This window comes from Chelonoidis abingdonii, chromosome 25 (genome assembly GCF_003597395.2).
Source record: "Chelonoidis abingdonii isolate Lonesome George chromosome 25, CheloAbing_2.0, whole genome shotgun sequence".
Taxonomy (NCBI): Eukaryota; Metazoa; Chordata; order Testudines; family Testudinidae; genus Chelonoidis; species Chelonoidis abingdonii.
In genome coordinates, this window is record NC_133793.1 from 10,472,864 (window position 1) to 10,496,524 (window position 23,661).

General features: G+C 48.2%; 1 protein-coding gene across 1 annotated transcript; it reads right to left on the reverse strand.

Annotated features, from left to right (window-relative positions):
• Positions 1-911: 911 nt before the first annotated feature.
• Positions 912-9,412, reverse strand: TENT5B (terminal nucleotidyltransferase 5B). Its single transcript, XM_032802901.2, has 2 exons — positions 9,063-9,412; positions 912-3,436 (listed from the first exon to the last, which is right to left on the reverse strand). The coding sequence occupies exons 1-2, from the start codon at positions 9,216-9,218 to the stop codon at positions 2,417-2,419; spliced, it is 1,176 nt and encodes a 391-aa protein (XP_032658792.1). The 5' UTR covers positions 9,219-9,412; the 3' UTR covers positions 912-2,416.
• Between the last annotated feature and the right edge of the window lie 14,249 nt (positions 9,413-23,661).

Sequence of the window (23,661 nt, forward strand, 5' to 3'; positions counted from 1 at the left end):
TGTTAGAGAAAGAGGGAGTTCTGTCACTGCCCTGGAAAGATCATAGTTTAGTTCATTTATCTTCACACTTTGTGGTAAAGAGTACAAGAGAAGCCTCCCTGCCCAAAATAAAATAAGTGCAGCATGCTACAGATCAACTGTGTTAATAGTAAGTTTAAACAAAGAGTTCAAAGCCAGATCTCCCCATAAAGTGAGTGAGGATTGCATATCTAGAGAGCCTAGTTAGTTTTCAAAAAACAGCCTTTAAACCAGTTTTTCAGCACCAGGAAAAAAGAATTTGAAACCTTTCTATGTCAGGCATCACAATAGGAAGCAGGCTCTGGGCACCAAGAAGTTATATGTAGCAGAGTTTACCCCATAAGTTATATCATGATTACTCATGTAAATAAACATGTATGATCTGAGAGCATGAGGTCATTGTTATACCTAAAAACTATGACAGGTAGTGGCAGGGCCCTGTTCTTCACCGTTCTTACTGGTAAAGATGAAAGAAGCAAAGTTGGAGCAGATTTATTTAAGCTTGTTAGTATATTCAGAGAAATGCATTCACAAGCTCCAATCCTCCCCTCCCCTGCACACTCCCCCCAAGGCAAGAAGGTAAAATTCTGGTTATACATATTCCAAGTATCTAATCTTTATTAGATTGTTCAGTCTGCCCAGCTGTGGTACAGCTTTAACAACCAGAAAACACGTTAGTAAAAATACTTAAGTATATTAGCCTTTGAAGAAGCACCATGAAGTGACTAGTGTTGTGTACTCCCAGAGCTGCGCACTTACTTTTTGAGCAGAAGATGCCTGATGTCTCAGTTGTACCAGCTTCACAAACCCATGCATAGTTAAGTCTCAATGTGATGTTGCAAAAGAACGGGTAAGCAATCCAGACAACTCAGGGCAGGACTGTTTGTACTCCATACACACACCACAACTTCAAAGGCAGAATATTTGCATAAGATACACCAAAACGCTCTCAGGCATAAAGGTTTGTTTTGATTTTTTTTTTTTTTTTTTAAAAAAGGACATACCTTTTCCTAAAGCTAATCTTAAAGGGGTTTTGGTTTTTCTTTTGGTTTTATACACAAAAAGAAGTCATCTTTCATTTCTAATGGGATTACGAATGTAAAATGCTATCTGTTGCTCAGATGTGGAATTGTGTAGCTGAAAAACAGGCTGCTTTTGACAAAAGGACCAAGGGCACAGAAAAGCAGAATTCTTCTCTAGCCAAGGCAGGCTAGTATTAAGAGAATCTGCTAGAGCTCTAAGACTGAATCGAATACTGGAGCGACAGGGTTTGAAGCATTTGACCTAAAACTGGCTCCAGACTACATAAAAATCAACTGCTATGGTTAATGGTTTGACTCGCCAATAGTTGGTTTGTGCTTCAGGACAAGCCTGGTCTTTCCCAGGTAGCCCAGCTGGCCACTGGTTGGTTGTGCATTAAAACCACATTGCATGGCAAAAGGTAGCAGCATTTCAAATTCCCTAGAAGGAATACAGCTTTGTACTAGCATAACCTAGGGCAGACTCCCAAAGACAGCCCTTGCGTTGCTGTTTATGTACACAAAAGTTAGCCGAGAATTTTGGCACTGCAGATTTTGGCGCTTTTTAGTGACTACTTGGATAGGTCTCTGCTTCTCATTTCCATAAAGCTCTGCCCAGCATTCTCTGCAACGCAATTCTTCCCCAGCCCCAGTGTCCCATGTTACAATTAGACATATACATTCAGTGCCAACCCCCACCTCTGTGTGATTCAGCTTTGACTATTATGAGATACTATTAGCTGGACCTTCACAAGCAGCAAGCCATGCCAAAAGCCTTAACGTGTAACCTGCAATCCAACATCTGTTTGTTATGTTACTAGAAATGATCAAATGAACCCCTCTCATCCAAAATAAAATACACACATTTTCATCTTGAGACATCCCCACACAAGCACTTAGGAACATTAGCCCCTGACCAAAAAAATAAAGGTTTACAGTACAGTCATGTTTATATTGTTACAGGCACTTAACAGGATTCTTTGGTCCTTCAAAGGAATCAGCCACTCTGGCTTCTATCTTCAGAAACCATGAGTCTGCACAACCCTTAACACCTCCTGCATGAAAAGGAAATTCAGACTGATTTGCATTTCAGGGCAGTGCAGCTCTACCTTTAATCTAACCCTACAATCCCCCTAACTCCCCCATTGCCTACATAATTCATAAGTCTTCCTGTAAACATCTTGGATCATCTACAGTTTCCATAACACTGCACATCCAATCTCCACAGCGTACAGCAGACACAGCTAGTTCCAAACAAACTTGGGAAAAAAAACTCTTGAGACAGAGTCCAGTACATTGCCTTTTGTCACAGTTCTTCCAGAAGGCTGCCAAGGCCAGGGAGCACCCTGGAATACGATCCTGGAGAGTGTTGTCCATGCTCAGTTACAAGGAAGCCATGTTGGGTAGGAGTGACTGCAAGGCCGAAGGGGTTGCACATGGGTGACGTAGTAGTTGAAGTTTATTTCGCTGACGTACGGTGCTGGCTGATAGTAGCAGGTCACATTGGTTACTGTCGGGATGATGTTCTGCTCAGCGAGCACCCTCACCGCCAGCATGGCAATGAGGTTCAGAGTTTGCCTCCTTTCGTGTCCCATCAGGCACACTGTACTCTCATTCACCACCCGGTGCAGGGTCATTAGGCAGTCATACCTTTTGCTCTCCATCCCAACAAAGTGACTCTGAAGGTAACACTCAAGCTTCCGCTGCTGTTCTCCGATGTCAGAAAAGTCTATGAAAAACCTGGAGCACATGTATCTCTGTAGCGCCTTCATATCTACTTCTGACTTGGGCTTAAACCCCCTCACCAGGAGATTGCAGTACTTCAGAAGCCCACCACCTCTGATTTCTTCTGGGTTTCTGGTGGCGATGATTCGGTTCCTGAGATGGTCCATTGCTTCCTCAAAGTCCCCATACATGCTTTCCCCAGTGATTGTGGGGTGGAAGTTCTCAGACATGGGGTTCTCTGAACACTCTCTGAATAGTAACAACGAATCCAATATGATCTGGAAGGAGTCCACGCTGAACTCAAACTGCCGTCTGAGAGAGTCCACAAATTTGAGTTCCACATTTTTCCCACTGTTATTAGACAGTGATATAAGGCTCCAGCGGTCTGTTTCATTACATACTTTCACTAGTTTCTGCACATATGCCTCCTTCAGAGTCATGGGGGTGATCTTGTCTTTGTTTACTCCTTCTGGGAGGAAGTCCAGGAGGCAGTCCATGACCACATCTTTAACTAGCTGGAAAGAATCCTCACTCTTCAGATCCACACAAAAAATGAGGTCCAAGTCTTTGTACCCTAGGCCACTGTCTTGATGTAGGACATGGCTAGCTGCTGAGCCATTCAACCTGACATTATGGACGGCAATTCCCTTCTTTTCCAGACGGCTGCGGACCACCTGAGATAGAGAGAGAGTGCGTATCATTGTCTATATAGTACTAAGGTAGTGTTCTTAGAATGGGATTTAGAACTGAAATTGGGCCTGCATGTTGAAGTAGGTCATGCCAGCATAACAGAAAGGAGACAGGTTATCATTCCTATTACAGGCAGGGAAGCTTGGAGGTACTCCAGAGACAAAGGCTAGAGACCGATACACTTCAAAAGGCTCCATGTTTGCAGCAGTCACCAGATTTAAAAGGGTCCTCAACTGCTTGTTCTTACATTGGTGTGCTCCTGGCAGAAAGTGAATATCTGTTCTCCTGCTTCTGTTCTACAGCTGTTAACTGCTCCCACCCAATTATCTCCAGGCAGCAACTGTCTGAGCAGGTTCACTGCAAGATCTGTTTCCTCAAGTCTCTTGATTCTTATCAAATAAGAGTCTTAGGTAACAGTTTTGGCTCATTAATCTGGAACTGCAACTGATCCAGGGAGAAATGCCCAAATGCAGAAACAGTGAAGTCCCAGTTTTTGATTGGAGTAGCTGTATTTGTACATGTTTTAGAAGTTCTCCTAACTTTGCCAAGACTCAAAGGCAAACTAAGAAGCTAGAGTTGCTGAAATGCACTTGCCATGAGTGTGCAAGTTCATGTCTTAACTAGTAAGTGTATCCTAATTATTTCCAGTGTGTCTGTATTTTGTATTTGACACCTTGCTAGGTTTAAGAGGCAGCTTTTAATCTAACAGGTGTTGTTACCTTGAGCAATTTTAATCCTGCCTCCTCAATATTGACACACCCACATATACAACACCTTTGAAGCTTTATTTAATATGAAGCTGAATCACTTTCCTGATGACTTAAACATGCATTAGGCTGAAATAACCCCAAGATCATAAAATATGAACTACCTATTCCAGACATCAGCTAGCAATTGAGTATGGTAACTTCCTCTTAGCAAAACATTTGAGTTCTATATTATTACACACAATCAGGACCTCAAACTGAGCACTTTGGCACAGATTCATTCTTCATCTTCCTTTAATATCAGGATATTCAGACAAAAAGTTGAAAATTAAGGCTGTGAAACCAACATCAAGAAAGCCTAAGAATCCTACCAAAAAAAAAAAAAGCTAGTCCTCAACTTGATTTACCTAATGTGCCCCTGAAATTACTGAAGTGTTGGGCCCCAAGAGGAACTCTTCCAGAACAAATAGTTCAGCCACAACTTTGAAAGTAACTGGAATCAGTTCCAGTCAAGTAAAGTTTTCCTAGTTAAGTGGAAGCTAACAATAGAGCTTCAACTAATCCTAATGCTGCCCTTCAGTTAAAGTACCTATTTCTGATGGTGACTCTTCCTTTTCCAGCTGGACAGGGTATCCCACCAACCAATATGTGTCAGGTCCATGAACGAGACTTCAAGAATTCCATTTTGGATCAAGCTTAACAGGAAGTTAATCTTGCCACCAATATTCACTGGAAGGTTAATGGTATCAAAATGACACTACTTTATATCAGCTAGTTTTGTGAAGGCTAGTATCACCTAGCTGCAAGTCTGCAACAGCACTTTCAAGCAAGTAGAGGGTATTCTGGTGAAAGTTGTGAATGTTGAAAAACATGAAATTTTACAACTTTACACACTTGTGATTTTACAAGATGTGGTTCTTATGCTGACATTTCCTAGTTACTCTCTGGCAGGAGCTACTGGAGTTAAGTTGGACGTTCGCCTGGACTCACTGTCAAATTGTAAGATTCATATATCAAGCCACAGGGAAAAAGTAAGCCATCTACTATTAGAGATGTCAAATCCCCACCAGCGCATGCACCCTTACTGACACGTCAAGTAGATTAATTTTAGGGCCAATTAAGTAGTTAGTAGTAAGCTCACACCAGATTTCCAGACCATGCATAACTTGGTCACTCATTCTCACATACTGTGCGGACATTTCCATCTCCCATTCAATGGGCAAAGAATGCTTTCTATTTAGGAATTGTTTATAATTAAGTCAAATAAGTTCAGCGTACGAAGTAAGAAACTTCATACCAATTATGGTCAATCACAGTGAATGTATGTTAAACCAGAGCTACAAAAATTGTATCTTTCCCCCATGTGCATATTATTTTGAATATGATGTAGGGGCTACACTTTAATACTAGTCAGTCTAGTATTTGATATGGGTCAAGAAGATTGATGCAGAGTCAGGACCAGGATTTGGATTAAATTAACACGAGTCTCAAAGTCTTTGCTGCACACAAGTAATAGGAACTCAAACCCCAGTTGAGTTTAGATTCATCCAAGACCTAGAAGATGTTTCAGATCCAGGATTCAACATCCCTGCTCTCTGAAATTCAAGGGGGTTTATGGCTGCAGTTCTCTGAATAGTCCGAATGCTCATGGCCAGAAGAGTTTGAAACACGAACAGCCCATGAAGGTAGTACACTGGCTATGTGTCCAGCTGCCTAATACAATCCTGCTCCAACTGAAGTCAATGAGGAATTCTAATTTATAAGAATAGCAACAGGATTAGGCACAAATCAAACACAAGAACGGCCAGACTGGGTCAGACCAAAGATCCATCTAGCTCAGTATCCTGTCTTCTGACAGCAGCCAATACCAGGTGCCCCAGAGGGAATGAACAGAACAGGAAACCACCAAGTGATCCATCCTGTAACTCATTCCCAGCTTCTGGCAATGAGGCTGGGGCACCATCCCTACCCATCCTGGCTAACAGCCACTGAGAGACCTATCCCCCATGAATTTATCTAGGTTTTTTGAACCAAGCCTTGTAGGATTCAAATGTCTGGAGAGTCAGTGTTCTCTCATGGATCACACTGCACTGTTCCAAATGATACCTGCCCATGCAGAAGACTGGATACAAGTAGTAGTATCTGTTGTCCCAACTGTAGAGGGACAAGAGCATTTGAAATCTATTACTCACTGCTGGCACTAGGATAAAGCATACAGGGGGATAGACTAGCGTTCCTAAGAGGATTGTCCGTTTCATCAGAAGCAGGTCAGTAGTACAGAGTACCTCACTATATATGGTACAGCTGAGCGATTCTGACAATCAGGTGGCAGCCACTAACAAAACCTGCCTGTATTTTGGCCTGGTATTCTCTACATCATTTGAGTAGCTAGTTATATATAACCAAGCGTTACAAAGTGACTGCCTTTTTAGGTTATTGTTTCAGATTACTCGGACCTAAACTCTGAGACTGCCAACGTGCCTGCTCAGAATTACTGTCCTCAGTATATACAGTAAGTTGCTAGTGGCGAGATTGGAAACATCCTTTAATTCGCTATCACACAGTTAAGACTAAAGGAAGAAGGTTTCACTTTAGTTTAGTTACGGCTCTGGACATTAAGTTTCACAATTGGTGGAATATTTGATGCTAGATATCTAGCTTCTGCCAATGTCAGCTTTCCACTGCTCTAGACAAATCAAGCTTTGCACTCTAATAGCTTCCTATCATTTGCGTCATTAAATCTTTCATGTCATATATATGCACTTCAACAAAATTTGGGAGGTCCAATTGAGTTAGCATAACTATAAGGGCTCTATATTAGCTGAAATATTGCTTCGTATTAAAAAAAGGCATTTTCAAATGCCATTTGCTCAATTTCCAAACTTAAACCAAGTACTCCGAGAGGTAGAGATCTTGAAATCCTAGATTAGTTTCTTGTGAAAGCCAGTTTGGTTTGTTTGAATAGGTTTTTAAATTAGAAACCAACATGCTTGATTTTACATTTGATGAGTCATTACTAAGGAATGAAGAAGCCTCCCTTCCATGAATATGCAGAGGCTGAACTGTACTGCTTTAACCAGCGGAAAAAAATCAGACTAGTTGAGGTGCCCATTAGTGCAATTTTTGCCGTACCTGCTGCATCTATCCTATCGTAAAGTTTCTCATAGCCTTACAGAACCTAGCCTGGGCTGATGGAATCTGAATTTAGTTATTACAAACATCTGTTTTTAATATGTGCAGTAAAGTAGTCCCATGTTGCCCTCTACCGATGTGGCAGTTTTAAACGAACTTTGCTATTTGCCATTTACATGATTAAGATATTAGGTTAATGCAGGATGTCCGGGATCCAAGACTGAGTTTTTAGTTTAACAGGAAAATGTCAACATGAAGACAAGGGACAAGCCAAGACGCAGAAGAATGTTAACAGATACAGGGAATCTAATCCGAAGGCAATACTGAATGACTTTGCCTGTGATGACCCCTTGGCTTCCTGTACATCATGTGCTTCAGTCTGGGTGAGGTAGCAGCAAGAACCAGAGGCCTTGCATAGTAAGAGATGGATGTAGAGTGAAAAATCTACTATCTAAGCTTTGGCTAGTAGAAATATTTGCTTCAGCTGGAGAATTCCTAAGCCTGGGTGGCAAGATGCCAAGGGTGAGAGACTGGATCTCACTGTCTCAGCAGTTTTATTTTCTGCCAGCAGATTTCAAGCCCCATATAAGCAGACAGAGAGAGCAAGCACAGGACCAGCCTGAGTGCAGCCTCATCAGGGCAGAGTCCAAAACTTCTGCACAAACTGCATATGAAAAATCAGAGAGTCAGTGGCCTCTAAAGTTTCTTGTGACCTCCTTTTCCTATGCAGGGAGCCTACCAGCTGGTTTGGAAAAAACTGGATGAGTTTCAGGTAGCTCCATAGCATGCTCGACTATGGAGGAACTGCCCTTGCCCAAACATGCAGTCTGTCTCTCATCAAGCAGGGGGATTTAAACACAAGTTGTTCTGGAGAGGGAAACACCCTTTGGCAGAAAATACTGGGTCTCTGCATATCACAGCTCCCTCCCATCCCCGTGGCAGTTTCTCAAACAGAAGCGGGTCAGAACAGCTCCCACTGGAAGCGCTGCCTTTGCCAAGTCACAATCCTCATGTAGGGGGGACCCTTTGAACCCAGCCTTGCTAGCTGATCTGCTGGCTTCCAACAGCCCATTGTTAAGGACTGCAGCAGATCCGCTTTGGCCCATGAGCAATGCTGGGCAGGAGCCACCGCACGCTTCTACAGGATAGGGGTGACCTTTAACAGGAAGGCAGGTTGCAGGAGAGCATACAAGGCCCCCTTGCCAGCACCATGCACAAGGGACCCTCCCCACCATTATGTCACACTGGGGAGCCAGTGGTCCCTTCCCACCATATCATGAAGAGTGGGGAGCCAGGCACCTCCCCACTCCCTCCTCCATACATAGTGGGGAACCAGGGGGGGCACCAGGCACCCCTCCCCCCAGCATTGTGTACAGTGGGGACCCAGGCATCCCCCACCTCTATACATAGTGGGGAGCCAGTGGGGGGGCACCCAGACACCCCTACCCCGCAGTGTTGTGTACAGTGGGGACCCAGGCATCCCTCACCTCTATACATAGTGGGGAGCCAGTGGGGGGGGGGGGCACCCAGGCACCCCTCCCCCCAGCGTTGTGCACAGTGGGGACCCAGGCATCCCCCACCCCCATACATGGGGGGAGCCAGTAGGGGGCACCAGGCACCCCACCCCCAGCGTTGTGCACAGTGGGAGCCAGGTGCCCCCCCACCTCCCCAGGGCCATGCATGGCAAGGGCCCCCCCGCCCCCTTGCCAGGGGCTGGCTCTAGCCAGCATTGGACCCGGGGGCTGAGGGACACCGCACGCCCCCCCCTCACCTGCACGATCCTGCGGGGCCGCACGGACAGGGTGGGGAAGTTGCCCCGGCCGTGGATGGGGACAGCCTCGCCCAGGATCTGGTCCAGCCGCTGCACCTGCTCCCAGCTCAGCACGCTGAACCGGCCGCCAGCCCCCGGCGCCCCCGCTGACAGCATCGCAACCCGCCCCCCGCCGCTCCTGGGAAACGCCACCGGAAGCCGAGCCGAAGTCACCCGGAAGCGGACAAGAAAATAAGCGGAAGTGAGGGGCTTAAAAAAACAACAAAACAATTCTGAGGGGAAACTTCCAGAGGGGAGGCTGAGGAGAACCCGTGTGAGCCGGCGCCGTGCCCGACGTCCCGTGCTGCGCGCCGGCTGCGCTGAACACTGCAGTCCCCTGGCTCCCCGAAGCCGCTTTATATAGCCGACCCGCCGCGCCCCGATTGGCCTGGCCCAGCCACCAATCCCCGCAGCACTCCGAATCCTTCAAGCGCTCTCATTGGACGTAGGGAGGGGTGGGAGGCGGAGCTTCTTTCCAGGTTCGCCAATCGGGGGACGGAGCGGGGGGAAGGCGGGGCCAAGGAGAGGACTAGGGAAAACTGGCTCTGGCCAGAGGCCAGTCTTGTCCCCGTCGTTGTACGGGGAGCCCTCCTGTGATTGGTCAGGGCAAGGAGCCTGGGATTTAAAGGGACACGCACCGCCCAAAGGAGCTAGAACTGCCCTGGAATTAGGGGGATCTAGAGGTGGGAGGGGGTGAGCTGGTGGGGGAGGGGCACTTGGGAGGAGGGGGCTTTGGGGGAATGGAAATGGTGGGGGGATCTGATGGGATGAAGTTGGGACTGGGGACGTATGTGAATCTGGGACTGGGATGGGTCCATCATGCCCAGGGGCAACTCCAGGCACCAGCGCAGCAAGACCGTGCCAGGGGCGGCCTGCCAGTCTCTGTGAGGGCGACAGGCAGGCGGCTTTTGGCGGCGCACCTGCCAGAGGTCTGCCAGTCCCGTGGCTTCGGCGGCAATTCAGAGGCGGGGATGCTGATGGCGCGGCACCAATGGACCTTCCACAGACGCATTGCCGAATCCGCGTGACCAGCGGACCGCCCACGGACACGCCACCGAAAGCCACCTGCCTGCCGTGCTTGGGGTGGCAAAAAACATAGAACCCAGGAGGGACACCAACAGAGACACCAAGGACGTTGCCAGAGTGTATTGAGCCCAGCAATTTATTTATAGAGGTGCTAGGGAGAGTCACTCTTTTCCTCACTCAAATCACCCTGCAAGGTCCTAGTTCTGTGGTGATTTTTCTGGGGGGAGGGGCGGGAAGTCAGTGACACCCTATTCTAAACCATCTGTCCCCTAGGTTTTCTTCTAGACCTTCAGCAGCTTCCCGGCCCAGGAAATATATCTTCTCCTTCCTCCTGAATTGCTCTGGTTTGCACTGTCCTAATAATACCTTGCATTTTATGACATTTGCTGAATATAGTGCGATGCACTGTTTACTCCCGTCCCTGGCTTCAAGGCTTTTGCATACCTTCCCTCCCTAACTAGGAATTTTGTGAAGAAGCCTCAGCCTGAGCCATCTACAGTGCTGGTCATGAGGAGTTAAACATGCCTATGGTGAGAGATTAAAGGAGCTCAATCTATTTCGTTTATCAAGATAAGGTTAACAGGCAACTTGATTGCAGTCTACAATTACCTACACAGGGAAAAGATATCTGATACTAGAAGGTTCTTTAATCTAGTAGAAAAAGGCATCACACAATCCATTCTCAGGAAGCTGAGCTAAGTGAAGTTCAAAAGGAAAATAAGGTGCACATTTTTAAAAGTGAGGTTAATTGACCATTGGACCATTCTACCAAGGGATGTGGGACATTCTCCATCGCTTGGAGTCCTGAAATCAACACTGAGTGTCTTTCTATAAGACTTGCACTAGTTCACCCCCAAGTTGTTGAGTTAGGTGCAGGAATCGCTGGGTGAAATCTCTGGCCTGTGTTACGCAGGAAGTCACACTAGACGGTTATGATAATCTCTTCTGGTCTTAAAATCTCAGGATACACAAGAGTGCCGGGGTGGATCTGTGCTGTTCTTAGTGAGTGATTGTCACGGGCTGGAATCTATGTTGGATCAGTCACTTGGAAGTCAACATGTGTCAGTCTTAGCAGGCTCAGCAACTTGAACTGTAAGCTCTTCAGGGCAGAGAACACTTGTGGCTCTGTCTGGACAGCACCTAGCACAATGGCCTCAAATTTGGTTGGGAGCTCTAGGCCCTGCTTTAACACAGATAATAATGTTTTTCTCTCTCTTCAGAATTGGCTCATCTCCGAACCTTTTTTTAACGTGTAAATTTTATTTCTGGATTCCAGAAGGTTCACGTTTCAAAATGACCATTTATGCAACCCCAGAGTTGCAAGTGGTGGAATTCATAGTTAAGTAACAAAGGAAGATCTGTCCCAGGAATCTTACAACAGAAACGAGAGTATCCTCAGTGGGAAGCAAAAAAGGGTGGAGGAAGTGGGTATGGAAGAACGAAGGTTACAACAGTGAAAGATCTTGATGTCCTTGGTGTTATTTATGCAGCTTACTACAATATATTAAGGTTTGAGGGCAGCATCCAGAGCAAGGTCTGGGCTGGGGAAGGAGGGATATGAAGGAGGAGACTGTGCGGCACATAGGACATGGGAGGCTATTCCCATCAATATGGGAAATAGCTCCTCTGCTCATGGAAGAAGATAGTCATAGATCTGCAGGGCTGGAAGTGATCTTGAGAGTTACCCAGTACATCCCCCCCACACTGAGGCAAGGTTAAGTATGCCTTGAGATGCTGCTGTGATACTCCAAATGCTAGTTTCTTGGGTGAAGCATCCCTAAAAGAGTCAAAATATTGCTTATTTGCCCATGACGTCTGCACACCTCACAGCACAGATTACACCCAGCCCCAGACAGGAGAAGGAGACTGAGGAGCCATATGGCACTTGTTAGGGAGAGAGGGAAAGAACCAGCATTGTCCTGTCCTTCATGGGGGATTCAGCTCATCCCTGAGCTGAGATGGAGTGATGGGACTGATTATTCCCTTCCAGCCAAAAAACTCTCCTAGCACTGGGAACAGAGGGCTGCATATCAAACAGGGATGACAGTTGCTGCCTTATGCTTATGAGCACAAGTTAATCCTGCCCTTAGTTACATCCATGCAATCCATTTGACTTCAGTGGAGTTGCCGGGGTGAGGATCAGGCCCTGTGACTGCCTCTGTTTCATGATAAGTCATAACCAACTGAAATGAAACGAAAGTGACGTGAGAATAAGACCTTTACACAGAGAAGTGCCGCTGTTTATACTCTTCCACCCTTTCAGCTCTGCCAGCAACACAGGAGTCCTGCCCAAGAAGCAGAGCACGTAACGCTGGCCCCGGTGCTATCAAGCCATATCGTTTTCATTTAAAGCTCTGTCTAGTCTGGCATTGTCCTGCCATAGAAGTTGTTATCTTATGATGAAGTCTTGGCAGGCAGCCAACTCCAGTGTAGCGTTTCAGATTCCGGATTTATTAAACATGGCTTTAGTCACATTCGGAGAGAGAACTGAAGAGGGCTGTGGTGGGGGAGAGATGTTGGGCATGGTTAAGGTTGACTCAGGAGGCATTCTAGGAGGATCTAAGAGACAAGTTGCTGTCTGAGAAAGCTACCCCGGGAAAGGTTCAAAAAAGGGAAGGAAGAAGGCTGCACAGTTCTGGAACAAAGCAGTTAAGCACCCACATGTCCCTGAAAGTGTCTTGGAAAATCTGAGCCTGAAAGAATAATGGGGAAGATTTTTCTAAAGCACGTAAGGGATTTAGGAGCGCAAATTGCATTGAAAATAATTGGGACTTGTGCTCTTAATTCTCTTTGGTGCTTTTGAAACTCCTCCTTTAATCATACTGGTTATTATTATAGCTGGTAATTTATATGCTGTGATGGCACTGCTATTGCACGCAGCATTTGATTAAACAGAAAGTCAGGCACGTTCACTAACTGGGGGAACATACAATCTAAATGTCCATCTGCCCTCCAGCTTTGGACATTCCAGGAACCTGCTCGCGACGCAGGTGACACCCAAAGTGATTAAAGCTCTGGTCCACTTTACAGTGCAGATAACTGTGTCTCTGATCTGTGCTAAAGCCTTAGGCCCCCATCTTGCAATAAGTTCCCTGTGCCTGTCAGGGGCTCCCTCGGACTCTGGCTATGTGGAACTCGGACTTCTCAAAGGTCTACCATAGATCAAGGACATGGCTAAGTTCCCATCTACACACCAAAATTATTTGTACTCTCTGTATCGAGGTGACATCCGCAAGGCCCAGTCAGGGTCCCTTGTGCACATACATACCAGAAAGAAAGTCCTTGCTCCATTTAACTTACAGTCAGACTGTAAGACAAGAGCCAACAGGTGGATACGATGAACAGACAGGGTTCGGGGGGTGGGGAGGAGGGGAAGGAACACCCGCTAACAGGGAAACAGTTATGCTCAGTGGAACCAACAGCAATCACAGTGCCCCATGCCTAGCCATTGGTGCATGTCTTGTAGGCATCACAACCAAGCGGGGTTTAAGGCGGGATTTGGAGCACACCGAGATGGTCTTGCAGATTTTTATGGGGAGCTCCTCCTCCCACACATAAAAGGTGGAATGGAAAAAGAAGAGAAATTAGACCAATGAGCGCTCCAAACGGGCAGTGCTGGGGGAGTGGAGGCACAGCTGGCAGCTCAGTCATGTATGTGAGATGATAGCTAAAGTGGAGATAGGCCCTAAAAATGAAGACAAGTAGTTTGTGCTGGATGTAGTGGGAAAGGCGGGCTTGTGGAGAGAGTCACTTACGGGGCTTCAACTCCCATGGTTCCTACTATTTCTGAGCAGAATTTGCCTCCAAGACATGATGAGATGAGACAAGCTAAGATGTCAGACAGCGGCTCAGGTGATGGGGGGTTGGATTATTGATGAGAAGAAAAAAAGTGGTGCAAAGTTCTGGAAGAAAGGAAACGTCCGGTTGATTACATAAGAGATGCACATTGCCACCAGCTTCTGAGAAGAGCAAGGTGCTCTGGGAACCGAGGAAAATAACAGCAGCTTATTGAATGAGCAAATTAAACACAGCCTGGAATACACAGCTCCATAGTTAGTGTTTATAACTGAATTATCCAAAAGAGCCAGAGAGAAAAACTCAGGAGGCAGAAAGTAGGTCACGGCTAATTTTGTTCTTGCTCCATAACGATTATACTAGCCACCTATTGAGTACTTGTTGTCCCATTTTAATAAATGAACCTCAAACGTGTTGATTTTTGCCCCACATAAAGTTAGTGGTGTCTGGTGAGTGTGAATGGAACAGTGAGTGTCAATGGAACTCCTATTTATAGTCAATGCATCCAACTGGTAGCACTGGTGCTGGGAGCTATGACTGGGTTGCGTGCTGGGCAGCATGCAGTAAAATTATGAAATGTCCTGTAATATTGAGAGTGCCCTGACCTGGCTAGTGTGTATGTGCTCAGAACAGGTGTCGACGACGTAGCAGTTAAAATGCCAGTGGTTTATGGCACCTTGGTTTATCACGGGTGGATCTGGGCCATCTTTAGTGATAGTGAGTAGTTTTAGTGAGGAAAGGGTGGGGGAGACAAGGTTTATTAGTCTTACAGAGTTAAATGCTGCCTGAAAAGCGTAAGCAGTGGGCAGCTCTGTGGCCTTTAAACCTGCTCCCACCAGGAAGTGCAGAAAGCAGACACAGTCGCTTCACTATTATTGGTCTTGCTGGAAACAGCCTGGGATGGAGCCAGGAACATGCCCCAGCTGGTCTAAGGTTAGGAAAACAGCCGAGAAAGGAGGAATTTCAAACTGGGTTTCCAATGGATGGGTTCACGGAGAGAAGATCCTACTGGAATGCCTCCTGATTCTCTCCATAAGAGTGGGATGTTTGACCAAGTAGGCAGGAGGGATGTTGAGGGACCACTGGCATGGCAGGGGATCATCTGGATAGGCACTGGGTGGCTTTTGGGATTCCATGGCGTGGCAATTGGGTGGGTGGGTGAGCTGGGGTGTTCGGGGAGATTTTGGCAAACCAGTAAATTGCCTAAACTACTGTTGCTTGTTTCTAACGGTAGTCAAGTTAGGAGGCCATACTGAACCATTCTTGCTTGTTGCTAACAGAAGAGCCAAGTCAGCAGGTCGTAAATTGGTCACGCAGTGGCCTCAGTGTAACCAGACAGGAGGGGAGGGGGTTTTGGGTGCCACAAACAGGGCATCTTGACCCCGCTCCCTTCCTGCTAAGAGTGTTAAAATTGCTGGTGCATGTATTTAAAAAAAACAAACACAAGAAGGGTGTTTATATGTTCCCCCGGGAATGTTTGTCAGGGCCCAAAGGCATGGACACTCTAAAAAAATGTATCTCTGGTTAATCGGCAATCATAAGGTGTCTGACCTTTCAACCCTGCTTGCTTCGCAAGTTTTCTTTAAGGGATATGTCCTTGTATTACTAATGTATGAAAAAATTTAAGGTAATTGGACTTCTCAGGAGGGGCTCTTCACGGACAGTCCCTCTGGATGCATCTTCGGGTCCCCACCGGCAGACGGAACCTGGCCGGCTGAAGCCTGTCACAGTGCCACTCGAAAGCCACGCTCAGCTTCGGTAATTATCACGGGGTTGGGGGTGTTTCACTAACCTGTTGCAGATGTGTGTAAGTGCTTGAGACTAAGTAAAGTTTAGCTTTAAGTGAAAGCACTCTTGTGTTGTCCTGTTTGTGGCAGCCATCTATCGGTCGGGCGGCCGTGTCTCCCCTGATTTATTTCCTGACACCTCTTTGCACAGAGTAAAAGTTACCGAGAGCTTTGGGTTAAAAGAACCCAGGGTAACAGGGGCCCCTCTGGGGTTTTCCTGGGTGGGGCTTTGTTAGATATTGCCTGGCAGAAACTGGCTTGTTCAGAGGATTAGAATGGGATGGAAGACAGCGGTGTCCCCTTTTGGACGTAAAAGGTTTAGTTTAAAGACTCGTGGCTTTGTTCCCATCTAAAGGGCTCTCCAACAAGCAAACACGGACTCCTTCGAGGTGTTGGAGGCAGACGGCACGCAAAGGAAACGCCAAATCAGGAGACTGCGGTGATGGAGTAGAGGATGGACTTGGAGTAGGAGGAGGAAAGTTTCATGTGGGACAGTGCCAGTGCTTGGGAGGAGGTTGGGTCTCAGTCCAGTTCTTAGCGCACAGGTGTCTGTTGAAAGGGTAGAATGAGTATATATTGTAAAAATAAGAATGGATTAAAGAAATGTGTATGTACTTTAAGCAGAAATAAGAAATGTTGAAATACAGGTGCCAGGAAAAGAAACATTAGGCATAAACAAGGGTGCTGTGCTAATGGCGAAACATTAACAGAAAATCGGTAATAGTTAGTAAGGAAATAAGATATGCATGCCTAGCCCAGGTAAACTTATCAGATTCTGCTTCCTTTGTTACCTTATTAAGTGCTCCCCCTTTTATTTGTATAAATAAGATAGTTTGTGTCTTGCATGGTGCTCACATTATCTGGGTGTTATTAGCAGAGCGCTGTGCTAATAAAACAGAGTGTCTGACAAACTGTGAGTCCTGAGTCTAACTTTGACATGTCGATATTGTTAAAATCACCATTACCGATACCTCCAGGGCTGTCACAGCAGAGATCAGAGACTGAATGGGCCGTGAAGACAACTGCGTTACCCTCGCAATCTTGGAAGCGATTCCTGCAGATCAGGGACAGGGCCTAGCAGCTGGGCTGCGTGTGGGAAGCTTGCACTGCTACTGCCCATGCTTGCACCCCTCTGCCAATGGAACGAGGATGTGGGTATCTGAGCCATGGTCCGGCACCTTTCACCAGCCTCAAATTCCCTCAGTGGGTCTCTTATCAAGGTACATTTGAGAGAAGAGGGGCTGAGGCAACAGTGGAGGCCAGCAGGAGCCATGTAGGGCAGCAGGAGCCAAGGAGGTGGACTTGGGGCTAGCAGGCAGGGAAGGGCTGGGAGAAAACAAGATATGACCAAATCCACAAAGAGTTTGGGCGGAAACAAAGGTCTCAGGGGCTCTCCAGCCCTAGCAGGACATCATTAAACACCGTTGCTCCTGCTACCAGGGCTTAGACATTAAAGATAGATGCCACAACATCCGAGAGAACTGGGGCCATATTCTGATCTCATTTACGTCAGTGTCACTTCAGAATAAACCCATGGGATCATGTACAGCTATACTACCATTTGGGGAGATGTCTCTTCACTCTGTCCCATGATATGTGGGCCCTCTGGGCCCTCGTATCACTTGACCACACTGTCCAGACCCCAGCTGGTCCTCTCCAAACACATAGTTGGGAGTGATTTCCCGAGAACTGATGCTAACGCAGAGGGCACCCTCTGTATACACAGCTGCCTTTGAGGTGGTGGATGTGGATTTAGGAGGTGGAGTGCTCTCTCGCTTCTGTGTCAGAAACCTCCCTTAACAAACTGATTTCTTTAGATAGCTCCTGTTTATTCACAGTGAATGCATATCATGTTTCCAAAGGCATCGTGGCCTTTATGGGGGTTCCCAGACATGCTGCAGATGCTAGCGCACAGTATAATGATGCAGCTCATAAGGTGGGATAGGCAGCTATGCACACAGCAGACTGTGTCATGCACAACAGTGGGACCTCTGTCCCGGGGTGAATTTCACCCAGAGGGCAGACATAGTCAGTAAAGCCCATTAGACACGGACTTCCCTGCTAAGTTTTGGTGCTTTGACTAAAGGAGCCAGGGACTCCTTAAATCTCACAGACACCCCAAGAACAAAGGGGCTTAAAAATCAGTCACTGGAAGAATTGGCCAACAAGCCCCTGAAAACGAGCATTTGGATTCTTTTTTAATTAAGCTTCGACACGGAGATATTTTTTTAAATCACGGCCCAGAGTGTGGGATCGGTGCTTAGTGCTGCTTCAAAGGATGATAATTATATTGATTACTGTGCCACAGCAGGAAATCTGGGCCCCATTGTGCTAGGCATGGTACAAACAGATAATATAGACAGCCCCTGGCCCAGAGAGCTCACAAGCTAGGATTGGGACAATCTGTGAATAAGCCGACTGAAATGGAGAAGGGATTACAGGTGTGTGAGGACAAGGGGCCAGCAGAGACAGGTGCATTGCAGTTGTCAGTCATGCCACAAACCTCCAAACCAATAAAGCATCTGAGTTACCATTAGTCACAAACTGGGCTGGGAGATGCACAGCATGATTTGGGGAGGGAGTGTGGTCTAGTGGTTAGGGCAGGGCCTAGCTTCTGTTGCCAGCTCTGTCCCTGACTCATGGGGTGACCTTGAGCTTCGGCTGTGAGATGAAGGGTAACAACACGCAAATGGCTCACCGAGGTGTTGTGAGGTCTGGTTAATTAGTGGCTATAAAGCACTTTGGAAGGCGCTAGTATTATTAAGCTCTAAAGGTTGTTTTACAGCTAGACAGGAGGAGCCTGAGCCAAAGGCCATTGAAGTCAATGGGAGGCATTCCAGTGATTTTGGTAGACTTTGGAGCAGGCCGTGGGGTCAGAATTCCCCCAAATGGTTCCAAAGGTGCTGCTGAGGTGAACTGTGTTCTTCGTTACGGAAACAGCCCATATTTTCAATTCAGATTTTCACCCGGGCTTGGTCAGGATTTCTGTGATCCACTAGGATCAGGATACTGCAGCCTTGGGGTGGGTAAGATCTCGGTTGGGTGGAAGAAATGCAAAGAGACCTTGGAGTTCACCTCCCTGTTGTCAAAGCCAGCTCTGCAAAAGTCCGAGAGTTCACAGAGGGAAAAACCCACCTGTGCGCAGGGGGCCAGTACAAGTCTTATATACACTGCTTACCACTAAGGACTTCAGTGGTTTTGTGACGAAGTGGGAATGTTCTTGATGTGATGTTTGAATGCTGAGTGGGATGTATTAACCTGGGATGGTCGCAGGGGAGTTTTGCTGGGACTGCCTGCATTGGGGAAGGGAGGATACCTGAGCATGTAACCTGAGAACCCAGGAGGGGGGGTGGAGGCCAGGTAACACCTCTGCCCGGGGAAACTGGACAAAGGACACCAAGGCTGGGGGTGGAGCCGGGGGTAGGTGACAAAGGCTGAAGGGAGTTTCAGTTTGGAGCTGGCTCGGAAATAAACAGGGCTGTGGCCTGCCTGGGGCCCCCAGATGGACCTAACTAAAGGGGGTCCCGTTGTCTGTCTCGGCAAGACCTGGCCTGGACTGTGCTCCTGTCATCTAAATAAACCTTCTGTTTTACTGGCTGGCTGAGAGTCGTGCTGAATTGCAGGAAGCTGGGGGTGCAGGGTGTGGTCTCCCCCGAACTCCATGACAGGTTTCTGTGCTCTGTGCTAGCCCCTGGCACAGTGGTGAACTTCCCGCTCAGTGAACTCCAGGGTCTTCCTCCCATGAAGTGATGCTGACAAGGCTTGTGATTTGCAAGGGGAGGACATTAAGCGTATGAACTGAAGCTTCCCATAATTTAATAACTAGTATAGCTCAGGATTTGGGACAAAGTGCCCCCCACCCCAAAAAAAAATTGTCTAGACTTCTCTTGATTTGCTGCATTAGACTATTCAACCTTTGGCTGTTCATGTGCTGAGGAGGCTTGACAAGTCTTCCGTACCTCTCTGGACTGGCAGTCCATCTGCTTTTGCATGTGCGTTGGTCGCTGGGAGCTGTCTCTCATTCTGGTGGCTGGTAAAGATCCATCCAACCCTCGTATAGTCGCCTACAGATGAAAGAAATCTTAATTCCTTTGGCTGGAGAAGACTCTTGCATTGTTGTGAATGGTGGACCCCTGTTTTGCTGGTGTGAGGTCACTGATAAGCAGCACACCAAGGTTCGGCTGGCCCATGAATTCAGCTCCTCCTAGGCATTTTTTTTTTCTTTTACAAGGCCTTACTTTATTGAAAGAGGATAAGAAGACACTACCACAGTGCAAGTCCAAGGTGAAAGCGCAGCAGAGGGCATTTCTGACAGTAGCAGAGCACAGCTCCTTGCAAAGCACTAGTGGAATAGGGCAAGGCCCTGAGTACAGACAGAACCGAGACTGCCTTGGTGAATGTGTGTGCAAAATGCTGGTGGGTGTGCTGGACACCTTAACCAGAGGGAGAATCCAAACCCCCCTGGAGCTGGAGCATTCTGGGCTGGTCCCTTTGGGATCACAGTAACAAGCAATCTGAAGGTCTTCTTCAGCATCTGACCCCTTCCTTCCTATCTCCTTGCAGAAGTCTTGCAAATGCATGTGCCTCGGAGGATAAGGCGAAGTCAGAAGCTTGCAGCTTCCTGTGGTATTTGTGTGTTTGTTTGCTGAAGGAGCTGATTTGGGGGCAGAGTTTCTTATAACAGCCACCGATGTGCGAACAGCTCACCTGGCCCGTGGCAGCATTCCCACCTCTGCGAGCGCTGTGGATTCACACTAACAATCCCTGCGCCTTCCTCTCCGATTCCTGCAAGTCTCCACAATTCCCTTCTCCTTGCAGATGTTTTTTAAGGAGGCAAGAACAAAAGTGCCCCCAAGGGAAACCCTTTGCTGATTTCTCACCGGGTTCCTTTACTTCTCACTCTGGGGAAACGGTTTCTCCCGTTTGGCCTCTGGGGCCTAATTTCTCAGGGCTGAACTAATTAAAGACTCAAAGCACTGTAAGATAGGCCAGTATTTGCTCCCATTGCAGAGGTGGGGAAGCTGAGGTGCAGAGAGGGTACGTGCCCAAGGGCAATGAGTGTCTGATCTGAGATGAGACTCGCCCCCTGCCCCAAGTACTTGACTCCTGCTTCTGTGCTCAGACTTCTAAACCTCTCTCAATCCACACCAGCTGTGCTGGGTTCGACCCCCATCATGGTCCTGTAGGAATAACCCCTGCCCAAGCAGGACAAACTGAGATACCCTGTCCACATTTTGGCAGAGCATCAGCAAAGTGGTTTCACATAACAACGGACATGGTCCTGCTTCAGATGGGATTGCCCAAATTGTGCCAAAAATGCTTATTTCAGCACCTTCCACCAGCCCGTGTAAACTGCCAGCAGCTGTGCTTTGCCCCTGGCTGGGACGGCGAGACACCAGCTCACCAGAATGAGCCAGCTGCTTTCACAGAGAAGGAGGATGGGCTGGTGCCTAAGGGCCTCATCTCGCTTCAAGTCTCAGCTATGCCACTGACTTCCTGTGTGAACTTGGGCAAGTCACTTGATCACTTGATCACCATCTGTAAAACGAGGCTAACAACGCACTTCCTGCGTCTGTCGCGACTGTGAGCTCTTGCAGGCTGGGACTGTATGTCACTATAGACACAGCACCCAGCACGACGGCAGACTTCATCTTGACAGGGGCCTCTAAATACTCCTGTTACACAGGTGCTGCCAGGGACTCTTCCCCTCTGATCCTGGGTGAATTCCCACTGTGGGACATTATAGTTCCTGCTTAGCTTGATATAGATGTAATTATCCTCTCAAATACTTCGCCAGTCCTTGGAGATTGGAGCTAAATGACTCCTGTGGGTAGCTGGGTGACACTTGTCTCCAGCGGGGGGCTAAGATTTTGGAAGAGAGAATGTTTCAGAGCCTAATGTACGACACCAGCTATGCCGCGCTAGAGATGGGACGCTGCAGAACTTACCATGGCTGGCTCCGGTGTGACACAAACGCAAATAGACCAGGTTGGTTTATGATTAGCGCACACAGCTTGTTCTGGGCTAGAGCAGTGTGTTTAGTCTGGCAGGTAGGGGCGAGACAACTTCTGAGTTCCTGAATATTACAAGCTCTGGCACCAACTTCCTCTGTGATCTTAGGCAAGGCACTTAAACCTCTCTGTTCCTCAGTTTACCTCGCTGTATAATGGAAATTATAATAATGATGCTGCTGCTATTACTTACAGGGCTGCTGGGAGTGTCTGTAATGGGCTTTGAGAGCCTCAGATGAAAGGTGCTACCAACACGCAAGGTGTTATTACAGTGACGCAGGGTCATGGAATGCCACCAAACGCCTCCATTGACTGTTTAGGAATCGGCCACCCACAGGTGATGTTGGGGCCCATGTATCGATGTACATCTTGGGGATTGGCCTGTGGGCACCTGCAGGACGCTTCTGGTGGGAACGGGGATCCCCAGTTGCCCTCTGTCTTTCAGAGCCCCCTGCTGTTAAGAGAGAGCGATGCAGGCTGCTGTGAGAAGATGCAGCCATGTCAGGCTGTCTGTCGATCAGCGTTCACGCAAACAACGAACGAGGCATTCCTGGGGCTCTCGCTATGGCCCTGTCTTGGCCAGGGAATCACCCCAACCTCCAGGATTCACCCACTCAACAGGAAAGAAATTATGCCGTGCTGCTGAGATACATGGGATTAGCTGGGGGCTCCTGGCCTTACCTCTCACCCTGCCCTCCTAGCATGCTGCAGCAGAGGGGGCCCTTGGAAGCACAGCTGTGCACCCCCCACGTCCAGGTGTCCTGAATCCCCATTCCTCTGGTGCAGTGAAGCCGCTGCAATTCTGCGGTGCGCAGGGCCTGCTGCAGAGGGCAGTGGATGGGCAGTGGGCAGCCTCCATACACCCTTCCCGTGACAAACACACCAGCCTGGCACCTGCTGGGTGTCATCACTGACCATCCGTTTCATGGTCCTTCTTGCTGCACTGGGCTGCACCATCGCCTTGTTCCCAGGGCCATGGGGGCGGGGGGAACCACTGGCAGAGTGTCAGCTCTGCACAGACAGACAGCAGGGAGACAAACTGATCACACCACTCCTCAGCATGTCGGAGCAGCTTCAGCTGCCGCTCGCATTCCCGGCTGAGGCTCCAAGCCTGCCCTCCCTCCTCCCAAGGGCAGCAGACAGTAGGAACTGCCTGTTCTGAGAACATGGGCGAGGGAGCCACCTGTGCAGGAGGTCAGGCTGCCAAGGGGCAGGGAGCTGGTGGCTCCCAGGCCACGTTCAATCCCCTGGCAGCCAGGCCCATAGACTGATGCAAACAAGCAGGTGAAGTGTCCCCTGCCCTGATGCACATGTACCAGCTCCGGCCATAGAGTTAGTCACACCCAGTGCTCCCTGGTGTCCTCCCGGGTGTACTGCATTCCCTGCAACAGGCAGTTCATTTCCTGCCACAGCAAACCCTGAGACAGAGAGTTCTGGGGGAGCAACTCTCCAGAGGCGCCTCAGAAAGCCCCTCCCTGACTATTCCCTCGGGGCAGCCCCCAGGGAAGTGAAAGAAGGCACCTGACTGGGGATAAGAACCAGCCACTTTAACTAGCCACGAGCGTCAGCCACCAGGAAGTCCTGCACCCGCTGATGCCAACCCAGCCCCTCCCCTGCAAGGGCAGAGGAGCTTGGCGGTGCCAACTCCAGAGGGGCTATTGGTGTGAATAGAGCCCCGTGCACACCTACGCGGCTGCACGCTCGGTACGTCCTTCGGGGTTCTGTGTTGCTTTCAGAGGGAGCAGGGCTAGGCCGGAGGCCTACGAGCATAACTTTTGGGCAGGCTGGTGCCTTCCCTGAGCTCTGCGTTCCCTGCTTTTTGCCCAGAGTTCCACATGGGCTTCAGCCACGCTTGGGTCCTTGCTCTCTATGTAGCATGAAGACTAGGGGAAAGTCACGCTGGCAGATCACGGCCGAAGAGCCACGGTCATTCCCTATGTA

What these genes read in the sequence shown, in the direction of transcription:
- TENT5B (XM_032802901.2), bottom strand. Translation starts at nt 9,218, where the DNA reads ATGCTGTCAGCGGGGGCGCCGGGGGCTGGCGGCCGGTTCAGCGTGCTG. An exon ending in GGCCCCGCAGGATCGTGCAG is followed by an intron (nt 3,437 to 9,062) that starts GTGAGGGGGGGG and finishes TCTCTATCTCAG; the next exon opens with GTGGTCCGCAGCCGTCTGGA.